General features: G+C 43.9%; 1 protein-coding gene across 1 annotated transcript in view; it reads right to left on the bottom strand.

Annotated features, from left to right (window-relative positions):
- CCDC38 (coiled-coil domain containing 38) overlaps positions 1-17,000 on the bottom strand; it is a 40,765-nt gene that overhangs the window by 15,209 nt on the left and 8,556 nt on the right. The window contains exons 3-7 of the mRNA XM_030856347.2: positions 16,857-16,921; positions 14,342-14,505; positions 14,150-14,230; positions 2,698-2,855; positions 540-597 (exon numbers count right to left, since the gene is read on the bottom strand). Of these exons, the coding sequence (XP_030712207.1) occupies positions 540-597; positions 2,698-2,855; positions 14,150-14,230; positions 14,342-14,505; positions 16,857-16,921 (526 nt within the window). The remainder of the gene's footprint in view (positions 1-539; positions 598-2,697; positions 2,856-14,149; positions 14,231-14,341; positions 14,506-16,856; positions 16,922-17,000) is intronic.

Here is a 17,000-nt window from a genome sequence, read left to right as displayed (position 1 = left end):
CACAGTATCTGTGTTGGCTTTTGTCATGGATAATACAGTGCTGGCTCAGATCCTTCCTTTGGGGCTGGTGTACCCATCCTAAACATCAATATATTTTCTTAAAAGCTCCCCTGGGGTAGCTAGGGTTGAGAACTACCAATTTATGAAATAATGAGTATAAATGAGTCAATAATCAAATAAGGGAAGAAACAAAAAATGCTTTATAGTCTCATTGCAGCAATTTTGAATGACATGGTAAAATTGCAAACACACAAGTCAGCAGTGGATTCAAACAACTGGGCAGTGAATTCTGAGAGGCAAAGACCCAAGATGCAGGGCACAGGCAGTTTCTGCAGATAGCAGTTGTAGGCCCTCATCAAAGGATGCAGGGAGGCCTATGAAAGCTTGGTCACCTCAGGAGCACATAGAACCACTACCTCCGGCATCTGTTAACGGTGGGTGTGGATACATGGTACGTATGTTAAAGAAAGGCTAAAAGAAATATTTGCTTAAAAAAAAAATTCACAGTTTTCAAGAGAGTTAATCAATATGTACTGTACTTTGATAAGGATGATTTCTTTTGCTCCTGGGTGGGAGTGGTCGTCTTGCGCGGTTTTGCTGTTCAAAATGTCCAGGCGAAGTCCATGTCATTGGTGATGGTGGAAGTGAAAAAAATAACGTAATTAGAAGTGAGTCCTTGTTATTTGGTACAAGATATTCATTTTTTCTGCACCGATATGCCCATTACTTTTTAAAAATTATTATTAGAATAATAATCGTATAGGAAATAGAGCTCTTTTATTCTACTACTTTTGGTTCCAAGCATAAAATCAAAGGCACTGTTTGGGGTGGGGGGGTGCATTTTGTCAAAAACGTGGCACAACTATTAAAGGTCACAAATCAGGGACATAGATGGTGAAATATAAACCATGGTTCTATTTTTACCTAATCATACATATTTCTAATCAGAGATTTTAAAAGATCAATATATAAAATAAAAATGATGGACTTCAATTTTTACATCTTGTGGAGAGACCTACCATAGGCCCATACAAGTCGCCCATGCACTCATTCCCCTGACACCAGTGTCTGGGCCTGACCCTGGTCTGAAACTGAGAAGTGGGCAAAACTGGTCTTGGGTCTCTCCATCCACTGACCCCCAGGTCCCCCCCACAGCCAGGCCACACTTCCTCATGCCTGTGCTCTTGTGACTTCCAGTCACCCTTTCTGCTATTCTGTCTTGAAACCACAGCAGGTCCCACTCTCCCACCCTCTACCTGGGAAGTTCCTACTTATTCTTCAAAATCCAGCTCAAACATCACCTCCTCTTAAAGACTCTTCTGGGACTTCCCTGGTGGCACAGTGGTTAAGAATCCGCCTGCCAATGCAGGGGACAAAGTTTCGATCCCTGGTCTGGGAAGATGCCACACGCCATGGAGCAACTAAGCCCATGCGCCACAACTACTGAGCCCATGCACCACAACTACTGAGCCCGCATGCCACAACTACTGAAGGCCGCATGCCTAGAGCCCGAGCTCCACAACAAGAGAAGCCCCCGCTCACTGCAACTAGAGAAAGCCCGCGTGCAGCAATGAAGACCCAACACAGCCAAAAATAAATAAATAAATTTATATATATATATAAAAAGACTGTTCTAAATGCCTCAGGCATAGATCACATTTTTTGCTTTTGCTCCCAGACCCCTCACTATCACTGCTGTATCGTTTGCCCTATTGTATTGTATAGTATAGGTCCAGGGTGCAGAACTATGTCCTATTGGTCTTTGTGTACTCAGAGTCTTAAAAAAACCCGATACGTTGTATGCCTCCAATATATACATGGTGAGTGGGGGAAGGAAAGAAAATGGATGAAGAACCAGTGGATTCTACCACCGCCATAAATGCCCATCTTAAGCTTTTAAACTGATACTGGAACACATATTACTAAAACGTCTTGTTAAGGGATGTTATTTAAACTGAGTGACTTCTATATTCAAGATTTTAAAGAGAAGAAGACATTGACCCCACTACCTACTTCCTCCACCCCCCTCCCCTACACTCTACTCCAGATCCTCTAACCTTAATTGTGTGACCAGGAGATTTGACAAATGAGAAATGTGTCATGTTTTTAGATAGGAAGGTTGATTTTGTAAAGCTGCCAATTTTTCTGAAATTAATTATGTTTTATGGAATTATAATAAAAATGTTACAAAAAATTGGTCAGGGAGTTGGGTGTTGGGTTAGGTAGAACTTCGCATAATGATTCTGAGGTTCATCTAGAAAGATAAACAAATACTTTTTTTTTTTTTTTTTTTTTGCGGTACACGGGCCTCTCACTGTTGTGGCCTCTCCCGTTGCGGAGCACAGGCTCTGGACGCGCAGGTTCAGCGGCCATGGCTCACGGGCCCAGCCGCTCCGCGGCATGTGGGATCTTCCCGGACCTGGGCACAAACCCATGTCCCCTGCATCAGCAGGTGGACTCTCAACCACTGCGCCACCAGGGAAGCCCTCCATGTATATATTTTTATTACTTCATATCTGAAATTAACCTGAATTTCCAAATTAATAATTTATAATATCAGAGATAGTGGGATAGTGGGATTGTTCAGGTTCTGCTTAAAATAAAAATTCTGACTATTTAATAAAAAACAAACATTGAGGCAGAATATTTTAGAATTAGGGATATTTACTTAATTGAATTTAAGAGTATGGGACTTACTTGTCATTATACTTGGAAGCTTGACATTCACATTTTCTTTATTCTTTGACACCCTTTTCGTTGCTTGCTGGATTTGCCATTGTTTTGGAGACAGTTTCAGCAGAAAAAATCCATAGTGCATGTACTCTTTAAGGAGGAATTCTGTTTTTGCTATTTCACTACTCAAAAGAAATAAAGATATGATTAGATATACCTGTGTGAAATCATGTTCATTTTTTAAAAAACATTTTACAAAAGTCATTTTCTTGGTCATGTATTTGAATAATAATTTGTTTAACAAATATTGTAAATATGGCCATAAAAATATGGGCTTCGGGCTTCCCTGGTGGCGCAGTGGTTGAGCGTCCGCCTGCCGATGCAGGGGACACGGGTTCGTGCCCCGGTCTGGGAAGACCCCACATGCCGCGGAGCGGCTGGGCCCGTGAGCCATGGCCGCTGAGCCTGCGCGTCCGGAGCCTGCACTCCACAATGGGAGAGGCCACAACAGTGAGAGGCCCGCGTACCGCAAAAAAAAAAAAAAAAAATGGGCTTCAATAAGATATGAGACAAGAGGCAAGAAACCTGTAGGACGGCTTCCCTCGTTACACAGTGGTTAAGAATCCGCCTGCCAATGCAGGGGACATGGGTTCAAGCCCTGGTCCGGGCAGATCCCACATGCTGCGGAGCAACTAAGCCCGTGCGCCACAACTACTGAGCCCGCACTCTAGAGCCTGCAAGCCACAACTACTGAGCCCATGTGCCACGACCACTGAAGCCCGCGTGCCTAGAGCCCATGCTCCGCAACAAGAGAAGCCACTGCAATGAGAAGGCTGCATATTGCAACGAAGAGTAGCCCCCGCTCACCACAACTAGAGAAAGCCCCTAAGAAGCAACCAATGCAGCCATAAATAAATAAATTTATAAAAAGAAACCTGTAGGAATGTTATTTGAATAAAACATGCCCGAGGATATGCACACATAGAATAGACTGATGATCGTGTTACTGGGCAAGGCCTCACTGCCCAGTGCGCATAGATGCCAGTACTATGGCACCGGCTTTTGAGAAAAGAAAGAGCTTTACTGAGAGGTTGAGCGGCAAGACGACAGGAGGCAAGCCTCTCAAATCTGTCTCCTTGCCTGTCAACCTCTCAATAAAGCTCTTTCTTTTCTCAAAAGCCGGTGCCGTAGTATTGGCTTCTATGCGCATCGGGCAGCGAGCCCTTGCCTGGAACAATTTTGGCGACCACAAAGGGACATAGGTCTTCTGAGTGCCTGCCAGAGGCACTGTGGCCCTTAGTGGAGTGTGTGCCTTGCCACCAATCCAGAGTGGCTACCTAGACCGAATCTGTCTAGAGGGTCACCTGTCAGGTTCCTGCTTCCCCAGCCTGGCACTCCAGCTTCCTTGGTGCTACTTTCACTTTTGAGAAAAGAAGCAACTCCTGGATCAGAGGTCTTTTGGGCGAGTAAGCTCATTAAAATGCACCTGTGCCTGTCTAATAACCTTGTTGGGATTATAATTTAGAGCTCCAACCTGGGGAGATTTTTGTTGGGTTAGATTCCCAAACCTTGGATTAGAGTCCCAAGGCCAAGATCATGGGTTAGAGTCCCATATTAAGGGAGACAATATAAAAGGTTCTAGCCACTGAGGTACTCAAAGGATGGGGTTAGAGTCCCAGGCCTTTGGTTTCATTGTTTATCTATGTTTGTCTGTGTCTGACTGTTTTATTTGTTAGGATTGGCTGATAGCGGTTGGCTCTTGTATGACTGTACCAGAACTTTATTAAACCAGATATGAATGAGGGCCCTCTGACTCAGGAGACCAAAGACATTGCTCCCTGACTAGAAACCTTGCCTTATGGAGGTGTGGGGTTTTTTTTCTCACTTGTCCCTAATATGATTGCCCGAAGGTATTGATACAGGGGTGCATTCTTAATGGAACCAGCCCTAATTACCTTGTTGGGGTGAGAGGGTAAAGGAGAAATGAGGGCGTGTAAAGCAGGAAAATCCTCCATCCCAGAGGAACATACCCTGTTCTTGGGTTAAAGGAATTCTATATAATTGGACACATTTTGGTTTTCCCTTACTGAGAATTTTAACCCTATTTTGCATGAGCCAAACTAACAGGGAGTTAGCATTGAACTGCTTTTAAGTCTCTCTCTATGTAAAAGGAAAGTTTGCTTGGAGGAACAAACATTGGTGGTGGTGCTTAAGGCCATGGACTACATACATGGAGGCCTTGGGCTGAATGCATTCCACCTAGAAATAGCCCAGACGTCTAGATTAGCTCATCTGTGATCTCTGCTGGGGAGGTAAAATGTTTTGGTCGTCTACCAGGAAGATTAAACACCAACATGCTCAGAAAGGAAGTGAGGGCTTGGGTATTTCAGCCTGTATCTTCCTGAATTCCTCTCTCAAATTCAGCTCCAACTGAGTCTAAGACAGCCTCCTCACTTCACTTTCTTCAAGGTGGTCCAGTCACCTCTCTCACCCTCCTCCTCATCGGGTAAGTTTTCTGAACTGGCGAGGGAGACAGTCTGGACTTTCACAGGCCCCTCTGCAATAGGCAAGCCTGCCCTTAGCACACAGGGGAGAATTATTAGGAGCCTCTGGCCAAATTGACTACAGGCTTGGAGCTGCCGGGCAGCTTCCTCAGCAGCTGGTAGCATGCGTGACTTTCAAGCCACAGTTCTTGGCAATCACCTCTAATGGAAAGTTTCCAGCGTTCCCTAAGTGAACCCTCACATCCATGCTGGCCATCTTTGACTCCTCATTGGATTCTCGGGGGAATTCATACAGCCAAGTTGTGAATAGTCACTACTTCATTTGCTTGCTTCTTTCCAGAAACCAACTAGGAGAAGAAATTGGTTCCCAAATTGTACGGTGCTTGCTTTCTCCCTCACACCTCTTGAGGCTGTCTGCTGTTCTGGGTGGGGTCGGGTCGGCGGGAGTGAGGGAAGGCCATTTTCTAGAGGTTTGCAATCCGTAGACTGTTCTCAGCTCTTGGGTTTGAAACCTGGGGTACCGGCTAACTGTTGACTTATGAGTTGCTTGTTTGCACACTCTCTCCAAACGTCCATTCTCAGGGGGGCCAGCTAACCCCTCAGAATCAGCACTAAGGTGGAATCATTGAGGGGGCAAGCCCTGAGTGTGCCCAGGTGCTTCCTACAAAGGAACAAAGTATGCCCTGAGCCCCAGATTGGCAAACCCTGGTGCTTTCCTTCATCTCCCATGAACGCAAGGGTTTTCCAGGTGCAGCCAGCATTGCATCCCACGGACGTCGAGTCTCTGATAAGACTGACATCGGGCCCAATCCATGGAGGCTGGGAAGAGGCAGCAGGCATTTGCTAACGGCAGTTGTTCCAGGCTCCTCCGTGTTTTTGCTGGCCAAGAAGTAAAGTGCTTGGAGCACAACGATGGAGGCAGCCCGGTCAGCCAACGACAGAGCTCCTGCTTCACGAAGGGGCTTTTTTTTCCTCCAGAGGATGGACTTCCACATGGAGAAATCTTGGCTGTCCTACCATCAGCTCTGCCTTGCACTATGAATATCAACTTTCCTCAGATCAAGAGGTAGCAGGTACAAGTCACTTGACTGTTTTTTCTAACTTATTTTGCAATTTTTTCAGCAGTGTAACCAAATTAGGTCTTTATATCACAATAAGAATTTGCAGAATAGATGTAAAATCATGGTTCAGAGGCAAGACCCTCAGGAAAAGCCTGTCTTGCCTGCAGTCAGAGCCTAATGATGATCTCGACTTACTCCATTTGGCTTCGCCTTGGGCGCCCTGTGGCCCTCCCACCATACGAAGGGGGAAGTCCTGCGTGGCGTGCCAAGACTTCTACCAGCAATCCTCCTACAGCCACAACCAGCCCTACCCTCATACCCTCCTTACCAGAGAGTCAGAAGGGATCGACTCCCCTCCCCGTACATGCCAGCGTATTCAATTGAGTCCACGTGGTCCTCTGCCTCAGGCAGGGCAATATCCCTTAAGACAAGTTCCTGCCGATCTAGATGACCAAGGTCAACCCAGGGGGTTGGTATCTGTGCACTCCCCCCTTTTCTACCTCTGATCTATGTAACTGGAAAAAAACCATATTTAAAGCCCAGCTTTCTGTACATGCCTGATGCCCCCATTCCCTTGTTGGGGCAAGATCTACTAACAAAATTAAATGATTTTCTCACCAGACATTAAAGTACTCCCAGATCAAACCTGCGCCCTCTGAGCTGCACTATTACAACTGGGAGACCCGTCCTTGAGGAAATTCCACAAAAGGTAAGAGCGGATGTTTGGGCCGCAGGAAGGCCAGGGAGAGTCAAGATGCCTGACTCAATAGTAGTAAAACTCCATCCAGGCACCAAGGCTCCCAATTTAAAGCAATACACTTTAAACAGGCATTCAAAGAAAGGTGTAAACCCTCTGATAACCACCTTTCTTAAATGCCAATTAATCGGACCTCGTCAATCCCCATATAACTCTCCAATCCTGCTGGTACAAAAACCCGGGGCCAGAGATTATTGTTTTGTACAGAATTTGAAAGCCATTAACCAAACTGTAGGGGATATACATCCCGTGATGCCAAATCCTTATACTTTGCTTCTAGTAAAACTAAGGAAACTTCAGACCAAAATGCAACCCTCACTTTAAACTTTCTGGCAGACTGGGGACAAAGTCTCCAGGGGAAAAGCGCAAATTTCTCAACCGACTGTAAAATACCTAGGATTTGAGTTATCAAAAGGAAAAGATCCCTTATTGCTGGATCGAAGGGAAGCATTAGCTAGGGTAGCTGTACCCACGACCAGAAGGCGATTGCTAGGATTCTTAGGAACGGCTGGGTTTTGTAATATTTGGATTCCTAACTTTGGACTCATGGCCAAACCCCTGTACGAGGCTCTTGAAGGACATGACAATGAGCCATTAAGTGCACTGTGGAATGCCGTAAGGCATCTCATACCATACAAATGACTGAAGAAGTCTGTTCTAGCTGTCCTAACCTAACTCATCAGCCTTTAGAAAATGCAGATATGAATATGTTTATGATCGGGAGCAGCTTCGTGGACTGGGGACTCCAGAAGGCGGGGTACACAGTAGTAACTCCTCAGGAACCTTAGAAGCAGAAGCCCTCCCTCCAGGTACGTCTGCCCAGAAGGCAGAGCTCACAGCCTTCGTAAGAGCCCTGTGCCTCAGAGCTAAGAAAAAGGTAACCATTTATACTGAGTATGCCTTCTCTGTCATGCATGCCCATGGGGCCATGTGGAAAGAGAGACATCTACTAACATCAGGAAGGGAAGAAATTAAGAGGAGATACTGGCCTTATTAGACTCTATTATAATGCTGGAAGAAGTAGCCATAGTACATTGCCCGGGCCACCTAAAGACTGATATTAATAGAGCTAAAGGAAATATTCTGGCTGATCAGGCTACAAAATGGGCAGCCAGAACCCCAAACCCAGATCCTAAGGCCCTAGCACTCATTCCACTTACTCCTGTTCAAGCTCAGTATTTAGAAATGGATTCAGAGAGAACAGAGTAAGGGGGATTTCATGCTGATTCTCAAGACTTAGAGGGTGATCAGTACCAAACAACCAAACAAGGCTGGATTTATACTGAATAGGGACTAGTGCTCATTTAATGGAAAGAATTACTACTCATCTACATCAAGGAATGCATCATGGGAGGGAGGCAACCTATCATTGTCTACGACAGTTTATTGTTGGTCCACAGATGCAAAGGACCATTTAAAAGGTAATACAGAATTGCAGGATCTGCGCCAGAAAAATACTAAAACCGGGCCACCCACAGTAATAAAAGGGGTGCAAACCCGACAGACAGAACCAGGAAATGACTGGCAAATAGACTTTAATATATGCTGGTATTTGTGGACACCTTCACAGGATGGGTCGAAGCTTTTCCACGTTGGACAGACAAAGCTTCCAAGGTAACAGAGGCCTTACTGAAAGAAATTATCCCTCGTTTGGGGTTGCTTCATTCAATTAAATGACAACAGAGGTAACTCAAGGGGTGTCTGCAACCCTCAGAATACCATGGAAGTTACATGCTTCATGGAGACCTCAGTCTACGGGAAAGACTGAAAAGATGAATCGTACCTTTAAAGACAATTGCATTAATATGTAAGGAAATCCACTTAACTTGGGCTAAGGTCTTATACCAGTTTCCCTGCTTAGGGTAAGGGTAGCCCCTAGAAGTAAGTTCCAGTTGAGCCCTTATGAAATGTTATATGGGAGACACTTCCTGAAGACTAAGTATTATTGTAGTCTTGAAAATGATCATACTATAAAAGAATTAGATACTATAGAATGTGTACAGTCTCTAGGTGTTACTTTATCTGCTATATCTAAATATGTTTCTAGTCCATAAATGTTTCCCACAGACATTCCCCTGCACTGCATAATCTCAGGGGATTGGGTCCTCCTTAAAACTTGGAAAAATCAACACCCTGAGAATCAGCTGCAACCTGAGTGGAATGGACAATTCCCAAACAGGGCACACTCTCCATGGACTGGAGGAAACAGGAGGACCCAACCGTCCTAACACGGGAGGGAAACCCACTACTGATTTCCCCACGCTCATTACACTTGTGAACCCTTAACTGACCTTAAATTACTTCTCCAAAAGAAACAGGAGAGCTAAGCCTCCACCTGGCCAGGAAGAGAAATGCAGACAGCTTCAACCTGAGTCCAGATCAGGCCTATATAAATCCAAATTCAATCACTCAAAATAACATATTTTCTTGCATTCCCAAAGAAATAAGGTCCATTTTTGAAGGACTGTTAAAATTAGGAGTTATAGTTCTGTGTATCTTAGAGTTAATCCTTTTACTCATCAAATTTTGTACTTATTGTCTGCATTTTATTTTAAAAAGGCCTCCCCAGACCGCATGATGATTGCCAAGACGTAAGAGTTCAAGGTGGGACTCATAAGTAGTTACATTTAAGTGCAAAACAATTTCATTCCTCTTATAAAAATCTAAGCCCTTTAATCAGCAGGGAGCAGGTAGGGCGGTCTTGCCCTCTTTCCCTCAAGACTGAGGAGGTGTACAAAGACAAAGGAAACTGAAACAGCATGTAAAACATTGACCAGGGGCTTCCCTGGTGACGCAGTGGTTAAGAACCCGCCTGCCAATGCAGGGGACATGGGTTCGAGCCCTGGTCCGGGAAGATCCCACATGCCGCGGAGCAACTAAGCCCGTGCACCACAACTACTGAGCCTGCGCTCTAGAGCCCGTGAGCCACAACTACTGAGCCCGCGTGCCACAACTGCTGAAGCCCACCTACCTAGAGCCCATGCTCCGCCACAAGAGAAGCCACCGCAATGAGAAGCCCGCGCACCGCAACGAAGAGTAGCCCCCGCTCAACCCAACTAGAGAAAGCCACGCGCACAGCAGCAAAGACCCAACGCAGCCAAAAATAAATAAATAAATATTAAAAACAACAACAACAACAACATTGACCAACTTAAACTGGTTTGCCTCAAATAGGTTGTTGATTCATCAAACTTTGAGTTATTTTAAAGACGGCACCGTGCATGTGCTAGACAGGAACCCATGTCTCCAGGATGACCCCAGAACAAAGAATCTTCAGTCTACGAACTTAAAGAATAGAAATGTTGCCACCAGAGCCCTTTACAAAGAGAAGAGTCCTTAAATGAGGAAAATCTGGCTTCTAGCAGCTCGAGTAGCTTATGTGGACTGACTTAAGACTAGCCAATCAGCTTATTCCCCCAACCCCTCACATTTCGCCCCAAACCCTGGATCAGGGAGACAGATTTTAGCCCTGCCTCCTGCCTCCTTGTCAGTCAACCTCGCAGTAAAGCTCTTTCATTTCTCAAAAGCCCGTGCCATAGTATTGGGTGCTATGTGCATCAGGCAGTGAGCCCTTGCTTGGTAACAATAGATTTACTCTCCTTATTTCTGAGGGAAATATTGTGTTAAATTTCAGACATAGGGAGAAATTAGAAGACAGCAAAAGATGGCACTTATGTAAGAAGAAGAAGGGAAACTAACACTCAGCGAGCATCTATGGACCGGGTAATATGCAGGGCACATTGCATGTATGATTTCATCCTCAGTACAGGATAATACTGATGATAATAATAATAATACATATTGTTATTCCTATCTTTTGGAAAAAGAAATAAATGACTTGCGAAGTCATCTGTGTGGTAAATGAGCAAAGTCAGCACACAAACCTGGGTCTGTCTGACTCAGATGCTCACACTCTCAACAATACCCGGTGACTTGGACAGAAAGCCTTCCCCCAGCCTCGCATTGCTTTCCCATAAAATCATGTTACAAAATGGACCCAGAAGGAATGTTGAAAATAACAATGAAGGTCCTTGTGAAAGGGAGCTCCACTCTTATCCTTCAGAGCCTGCCTTATCCATACCCTTGTCAATACCCTTATCAATATTACTCCTCTATCTTCAGCCTCAGTACTTCTTTTGCTCAGAACCTCCCTTAAGTCCTGCTGGGAGTGATATTCAAGAGTCAATAAATGGCGGGCTCATGTATCAGCCGTCAAAAGATGTTGGGAACCCCTCATTCTACCACCACAGTATTTTTAGACTGAAAGCCTCTCTGATGTTCTACAAAGAACAGGATTAAAATGGCTACAACTGCACAGCTTCCAAGCAAAAGCTTCAGAATAAGCTCCCTTTCTCTGTGTAAACAGATGTCCAGCCCTCCCTTCAGCAGAGGGCCTCTGTGGGTCATCCTGAGCCCAAAAAGAGAAGAGGAAATATATAGCAGATGCTTGCATCTCTTTGCTCTGTTAGCAGCCTGTTTTTCATGACCTTTTGCACCTTTTTAGTGTGACAAGACACATAAACGACAAGCTAGTTCTCTATGGCCAGGCTGTTTGGAAGGTTTAACTGGGTGGCAATTGTGTATAGTTACTGTACTTTATGCAAACATAGAGGCTGGTACTCTAGTTCTATAAAGAGAATCTTCTAATTACATCATGGAGGGAAGGAAGGTAGGACAGGATTCTTCAACTTGGAGCACTTTCAACCTTAGGCTCCTGACGAAAGAGGCTGCTGAAGCCAGAATGCGTTTGAAACACACATTTTGTTAGTAGCAATAGTTTCCAAGAAACTGTCATCCAGTTCATTTGCTGTGTTTCAGACAAGCTATTGTCTTCCTCCCAAAAAAGTCTGGGATGTAAGTCTAGGACTTAGTTTTAGAAAAGAGAGAAACACTGAGTCCTCAAAAAGAAAAAACAAGTTTTAGCATGACTCGATACCAAGACCAAGTGTCTCCTGGATCGTGAAATTTCTGTTTAAGGATGTGACAGAAGGAAGCTTCTTGAGATATTTAAAATTAGATCAAGTTGACATCCACTTGACCATAGAAGAAAATATCCAAGGTTTAAAAAGAGTAGCTGGTATTAGAATAATTTTATCCCAACTCCTGCTCCTGTAATTTTTGTCATTATAAATCCCAGTTTTTTACTCTTTTTTGAAAAATTTTATTTTATTGAAGTATAGTTTACAATTTGTTAATTTCTACTGTACAGCAAAGTGATTCGATTATATATATACAGATACATTATTTTTCATATTCTTTTCCATTATGTTTTATCACAGGATATTGAATATAGTTCCCTGTGCTATACAGTAGGACCTTGTTGTTTATCCATTCTATACAGAATAGTTTGCATCTGCTAACCCCAAACTTCCAATCCTTCCCTCCTTCTCCCCCCTCCCCCCACCTTGGCAACCACAAACCTGTTCTCTATGTCTGTTAGTCTGTTTCTGTTTTGTAGATAAGTTCATTCACGTCATATTTTAGATTCCACATATAAGTGACATATGGTATTTTTCTTTCTCTTTCTGACTTACTCCACTTAGTATGATAATCTCTAGGTCCATCCATGCTGCTGCAAATGGCATTATTTCATTCCTTTTTATGGCTGAGTGGTATTCCATTGTGTATATGTACCACAGATTCTTTATCCAGTCATCTGTCAATGGACATTTAGGTTGTTGCCATGTCTTGGCTACTGTCAATAGTGCTGCAATGAACATCGGGTGTGTGTATCTTTTCGAATTATGGTTTTCTCTGGATTTATGCTCAGGAGTAGGATTACTGTATCATATGGTAACTCTATTTTTAGTTTTTTGAGGAACCTCCGTACTGTTTTCCATTGTGGCTACACCAATTTACCTTTCTATCAACTGTGTTGGAGGGTTCCTTTTTCTCCTCATCCTCGTCAGCATTTGTTACTTGTAGGCTTTTTTTTTTTTTTTTTTTTTTGCAGTACGCGGGCCTCTCACTGTTGTGGCCTCTCCCGTTGCGGAGCACAGGCTCCAGACGCGCAGGCTTAGCGGCCATGGCTCACGGGCCCAGCCGCTCCGCGGCATGTGGGATCTTCCCGGACCGGGGCACGAACTCGTGTCCCCTGCATCGGCAGGCGGACTCTCAACCACTGCGCCACCAGGGAAGCCCTACTTGTAGACTTTTTAATGATGGCCATTATGACCATTGTGAGATGGTATCTCACTGTAGTTTTGATTTGCATTTCTCTAAGAATTAGAGATATTGAGCATCTTTTCATATGCCTGTTGGCCATCTGTGGGTTTTTTTGTTTTGTTTTGTTTTTAGGCTGCACCGGGCAGCATGTGGGATCTTAGCTCTCCAACCAGGGATCGAACCCATGCCCCCTGCATTGGGAACGCAGAGTCTTAACCACTGGACCGCCAGGGAAGTCCCCATCTGTATGTCTTCTTTGGAGAAATGTCTCTTTAGATCTTCTGCCCGTTTTTCGATTGGGTTGTATTTTGGTTATTGTCTTATTTGAGCTGTTTGTATTTTTTGGAAATTTAGCCCTTGTCCGTTGCATCATTTGCAAATATTTTCTCCCAGTCTGTAGGCTGTCTTTTCATCTTGTCTATTGTTTCCTTTGGCTTTACAAAAGCTTGTAAGTTTGGCTATGTCCAATTTGTTTATTTTTTGCTTTTATTTCTACTGCCTTGGGAGATTGACTTAAGAAAAATTGGTACATAAATCCAGTTTTTAATATCAACCAAGTTAGTTTCAACCAAGTGTAAGTATAAATATAAAAAATACTCCCAATTATAATTGTATGATGACTGTAAAAATATAAAAGCACCCCAATTTCAGAGATGGTAAAATGGGGGAAGAACAGTGCCTTAGAATGAAGATAAAAGGACACTTAGAAAATAATTTATTGTTTACCCCTAACATTGCTTTACTTCTTTTCAACTAATTTCTTGGTTTCTGTAATGACAAGTTAGAGAAATGTTTCAGCCAGAGGTCACTGTGTCCTGGCACCCAGGTAGAGATAATCCTTGATCGACAGATTACTTATTTTTAAAATGTGATAATACTTATGAAATCATCAACTGATAAGGATTAGTCCCACTGAGGTCTTGCCAGGCACAAGTAGGTTTCAGTGGGGCAAGGACACTTGATGAGGAGAAGACGGTGCCCGGCCTCACCTTTTCATCAACTGTACCTCCATACTCGCCTTCTTCAGCTCTGCTGTCATTTGGAGTTTGTTTATAGTTTCTTGTGCTGCCCTGAAAAGAAACAGATTTGTTAGTTTGCTTTGTATTGGGCTGTGTTCTGAGAAACTAAAAAGAAGAAAGAAGGAGGGAAAAAAGTGATCTGGCCAGAGTGAAAAAACGAACATTTTAAGAGCATCTACAGATCTCTGGTCGTTTTCTCGAAGGAACTCTTCAAAGGCCATTGCGTCTTCTTCGAGCTTTTTTTCTGCTTTCATGAATTGTCTTTCCTTCATTATTGTGTGTTTTTCAAACTTCTGAATTGTGTTTCTTTTGGTTGACAGAGCATACTAGGAATATTGAAAACAGAAGTGCATCAAGAACATGATTCCACATTTCTAGCACATTTCCATGGTCTCACAACAAAGGGAAAAATAACTGGCCTGGTCTGTGATCACTTGTATTAGAAATAACAGTATGCCCAATCTTGGGGCTACAGCCTTCATTGCATGTAGGGATTTTATTTTCAGGATAGTTAGAACGGGGACTTATGCCTTTCTTTCACTTTTATAAAGAGGTTCAATGTTGTTCCAAAATGGTTCTGCAGATCAAAATAGCTACGTATCCCCTCAGGCTCTATCCTAAAAAAAGGGGGTGGTGGTCCATATCGCTCCAAAGAGCAAGTCTACTTAGTATTATTCAGTGTCCCTCCAATACTTTCTAGGCCTTGGGAAATTGGGCTGTCTGTAGCCACAAAAGCTTTCCTGTAGGAAGTACCATGGGAGAGTCAGGTTCCAGTGATTCCTCCAAGGGGGTAGGAGGGTGGGGGGGGTGTTTAACCAGCCTCAGAGCATCCTGTTTAGATCCCCAAATACAACCTTGATAGCTAGCTGCTTTTTTTTTTTTTTAGTACATAATATAAGAATCCACTTGGGTTTTTAATGCCATGCATGAAAAATAAAGTATAAACAAAGCCACATATATTATAATATAAATGGATTAGAATATGGAAATGAGATAACTTTAAAGAAACAACAACCAAAAGTTAGATACTCCAAGTTTAAAACCCCAAGATATTTCATTTATTACTTTGTTTGCCAAGTAGTTACTGAGTGCCAGGTGTGTGCCAGGTCTGTTTTTTTGTTTTTTTTTTTTTTTGCAGTACGCGGACCTCTCACTGTTGTGGCCTCTCCCGTTCTGGAGCACAGGCTCAGCAGCCATGGCTCATGGGCGCAGCCGCTCCGCGGCATGTGGGATCTTCCCGGACCAGGGCACGAACCCGTGTGCCCTGCATTGGCAGGTGGACTCTCAACCACTGCGCCACCAGGGAAGCCCCCTAGGTCTGTTTTAAGTGGTACTGATAGAGCAGTGACCAAAATAAACAGCATTGCTTTTACAAAGTATTCATTCTAGTAGAGCAAGGGTGTCGATTAAAGGAGAACAAGTGGTCCAGTGGGCAAGGGCAGGGGTTTAGCCCAGGAAAGCCTCACTGATATGGTGAACGTTAAACAGAGACTGGAAGGAAGTAGGACGCAAAGCATGCAGATATCTGAGGGAGAAGTGTTCCTCCCAGAAGGAAAAGCCTCCTGTGCAAAAGTCCTGAGGCAAGAGCATGATTGGTGTGTCCCAGGAACAGCAAGGAGGCCAGTGTGGCTGGAGCAGAGTGACAGAGTAGAGAGTGGTAGGAATGAGGTCAGAGAGCGAGTGAGCTGGGGACCAGAAAAGTCACCAGAGGTTTTCAGCAAAGGAGGGGCAGGTGTGGAGGACAGGCTGAGTTCAGAGAGCAAACGTGCAAGACCTGTGTTCAGAAGGTCTAACGTAATTCATGCGAGAGCTACTGGCAACACGGACCACAGTGGCAGCAGAGGAGGTCATGAAAAATAGTGTGATTACAGATATAGTTGGAAAAAAATATATTCCAAAGGATATTTGGGTGTGGGCTGTAAGAAGGAGGAGTTGAGGATAACTCCAATATTTTGGGCATAAACAACTGGAAAAATGGAATTGCTGTTTACAGAGATAGGGAGCACTGCCTGAGATTCCAATCTGCAGGGGCAGGAAGGGTATAGCAGGGGCAGCTCTGGCAATGCAAAGTTTGAGATGCCTATGGAGCATCTAAGTAGAGATGTTAAGAACTACGATTACAGTTGTTGAGTCTGGAGTTGCGTTTGTGAGTCTGGAGTTCAGGAAAGAAGATCAGGCTAGAGAAGTAAACTTGGAAGCTGTTAACAGGGCAGTAGAAATTAAAGCCTCCAGCCTGGAGAAGGGTAGATAGAGCGTGGGGTGAGGTGTGAGCCCTGGTCATTCCAGCATTTGGAGATCAGGGTGAAGAGGAACAAGAAAATTATGAAGGAGTGAGCTGCCAGTGCCATGGAAGAACCAAGACATAGAGAGGCCCAGAAACCAGCTGAAGAAAGTGTTTCAAGGGAGGGTGATCACCTGGGCCAATACCTGCTGGAAGTGAGTAGAGGGAAGACTGTGAAATGACCATTTGAATTTGGCAATGGAAGTGGTGTTGGTGGAATGATGAGAACAAAAGCCCCGAATGAAGTGGGTTTAGAAGAGGCTAGATCTTCAAGGTAGGAAAGGCAATGTATCTGGGGCATGAAATGGAAAAATAAAATGTCCAGGTGAAAATTTGGCAGGTATATGCAGGAAGTCTTCTATTTGGCTAATGGGAGAAAGAAATTATTTTAACTACCTCGAGCATAAATCTGTCTCTGTGGTCTTTAATAAATTCATGGACAGTCCTTTTTGTGTCTGCACCTTTAAAGAAAATTGAAATAGACTTAGGTTTGATTCATTATCCCTCAAAGATGTTGTATAAAATAAAAGGTATGTAATT

This window comes from Globicephala melas, chromosome 10, assembly GCF_963455315.2.
Source record: "Globicephala melas chromosome 10, mGloMel1.2, whole genome shotgun sequence".
Lineage (NCBI taxonomy): Eukaryota > Metazoa > Chordata > Mammalia > Artiodactyla > Delphinidae > Globicephala > Globicephala melas.
The sequence above is the reverse complement of the archived record's forward strand: the minus strand, read 5'-3'. Positions and strand labels throughout refer to the sequence as shown.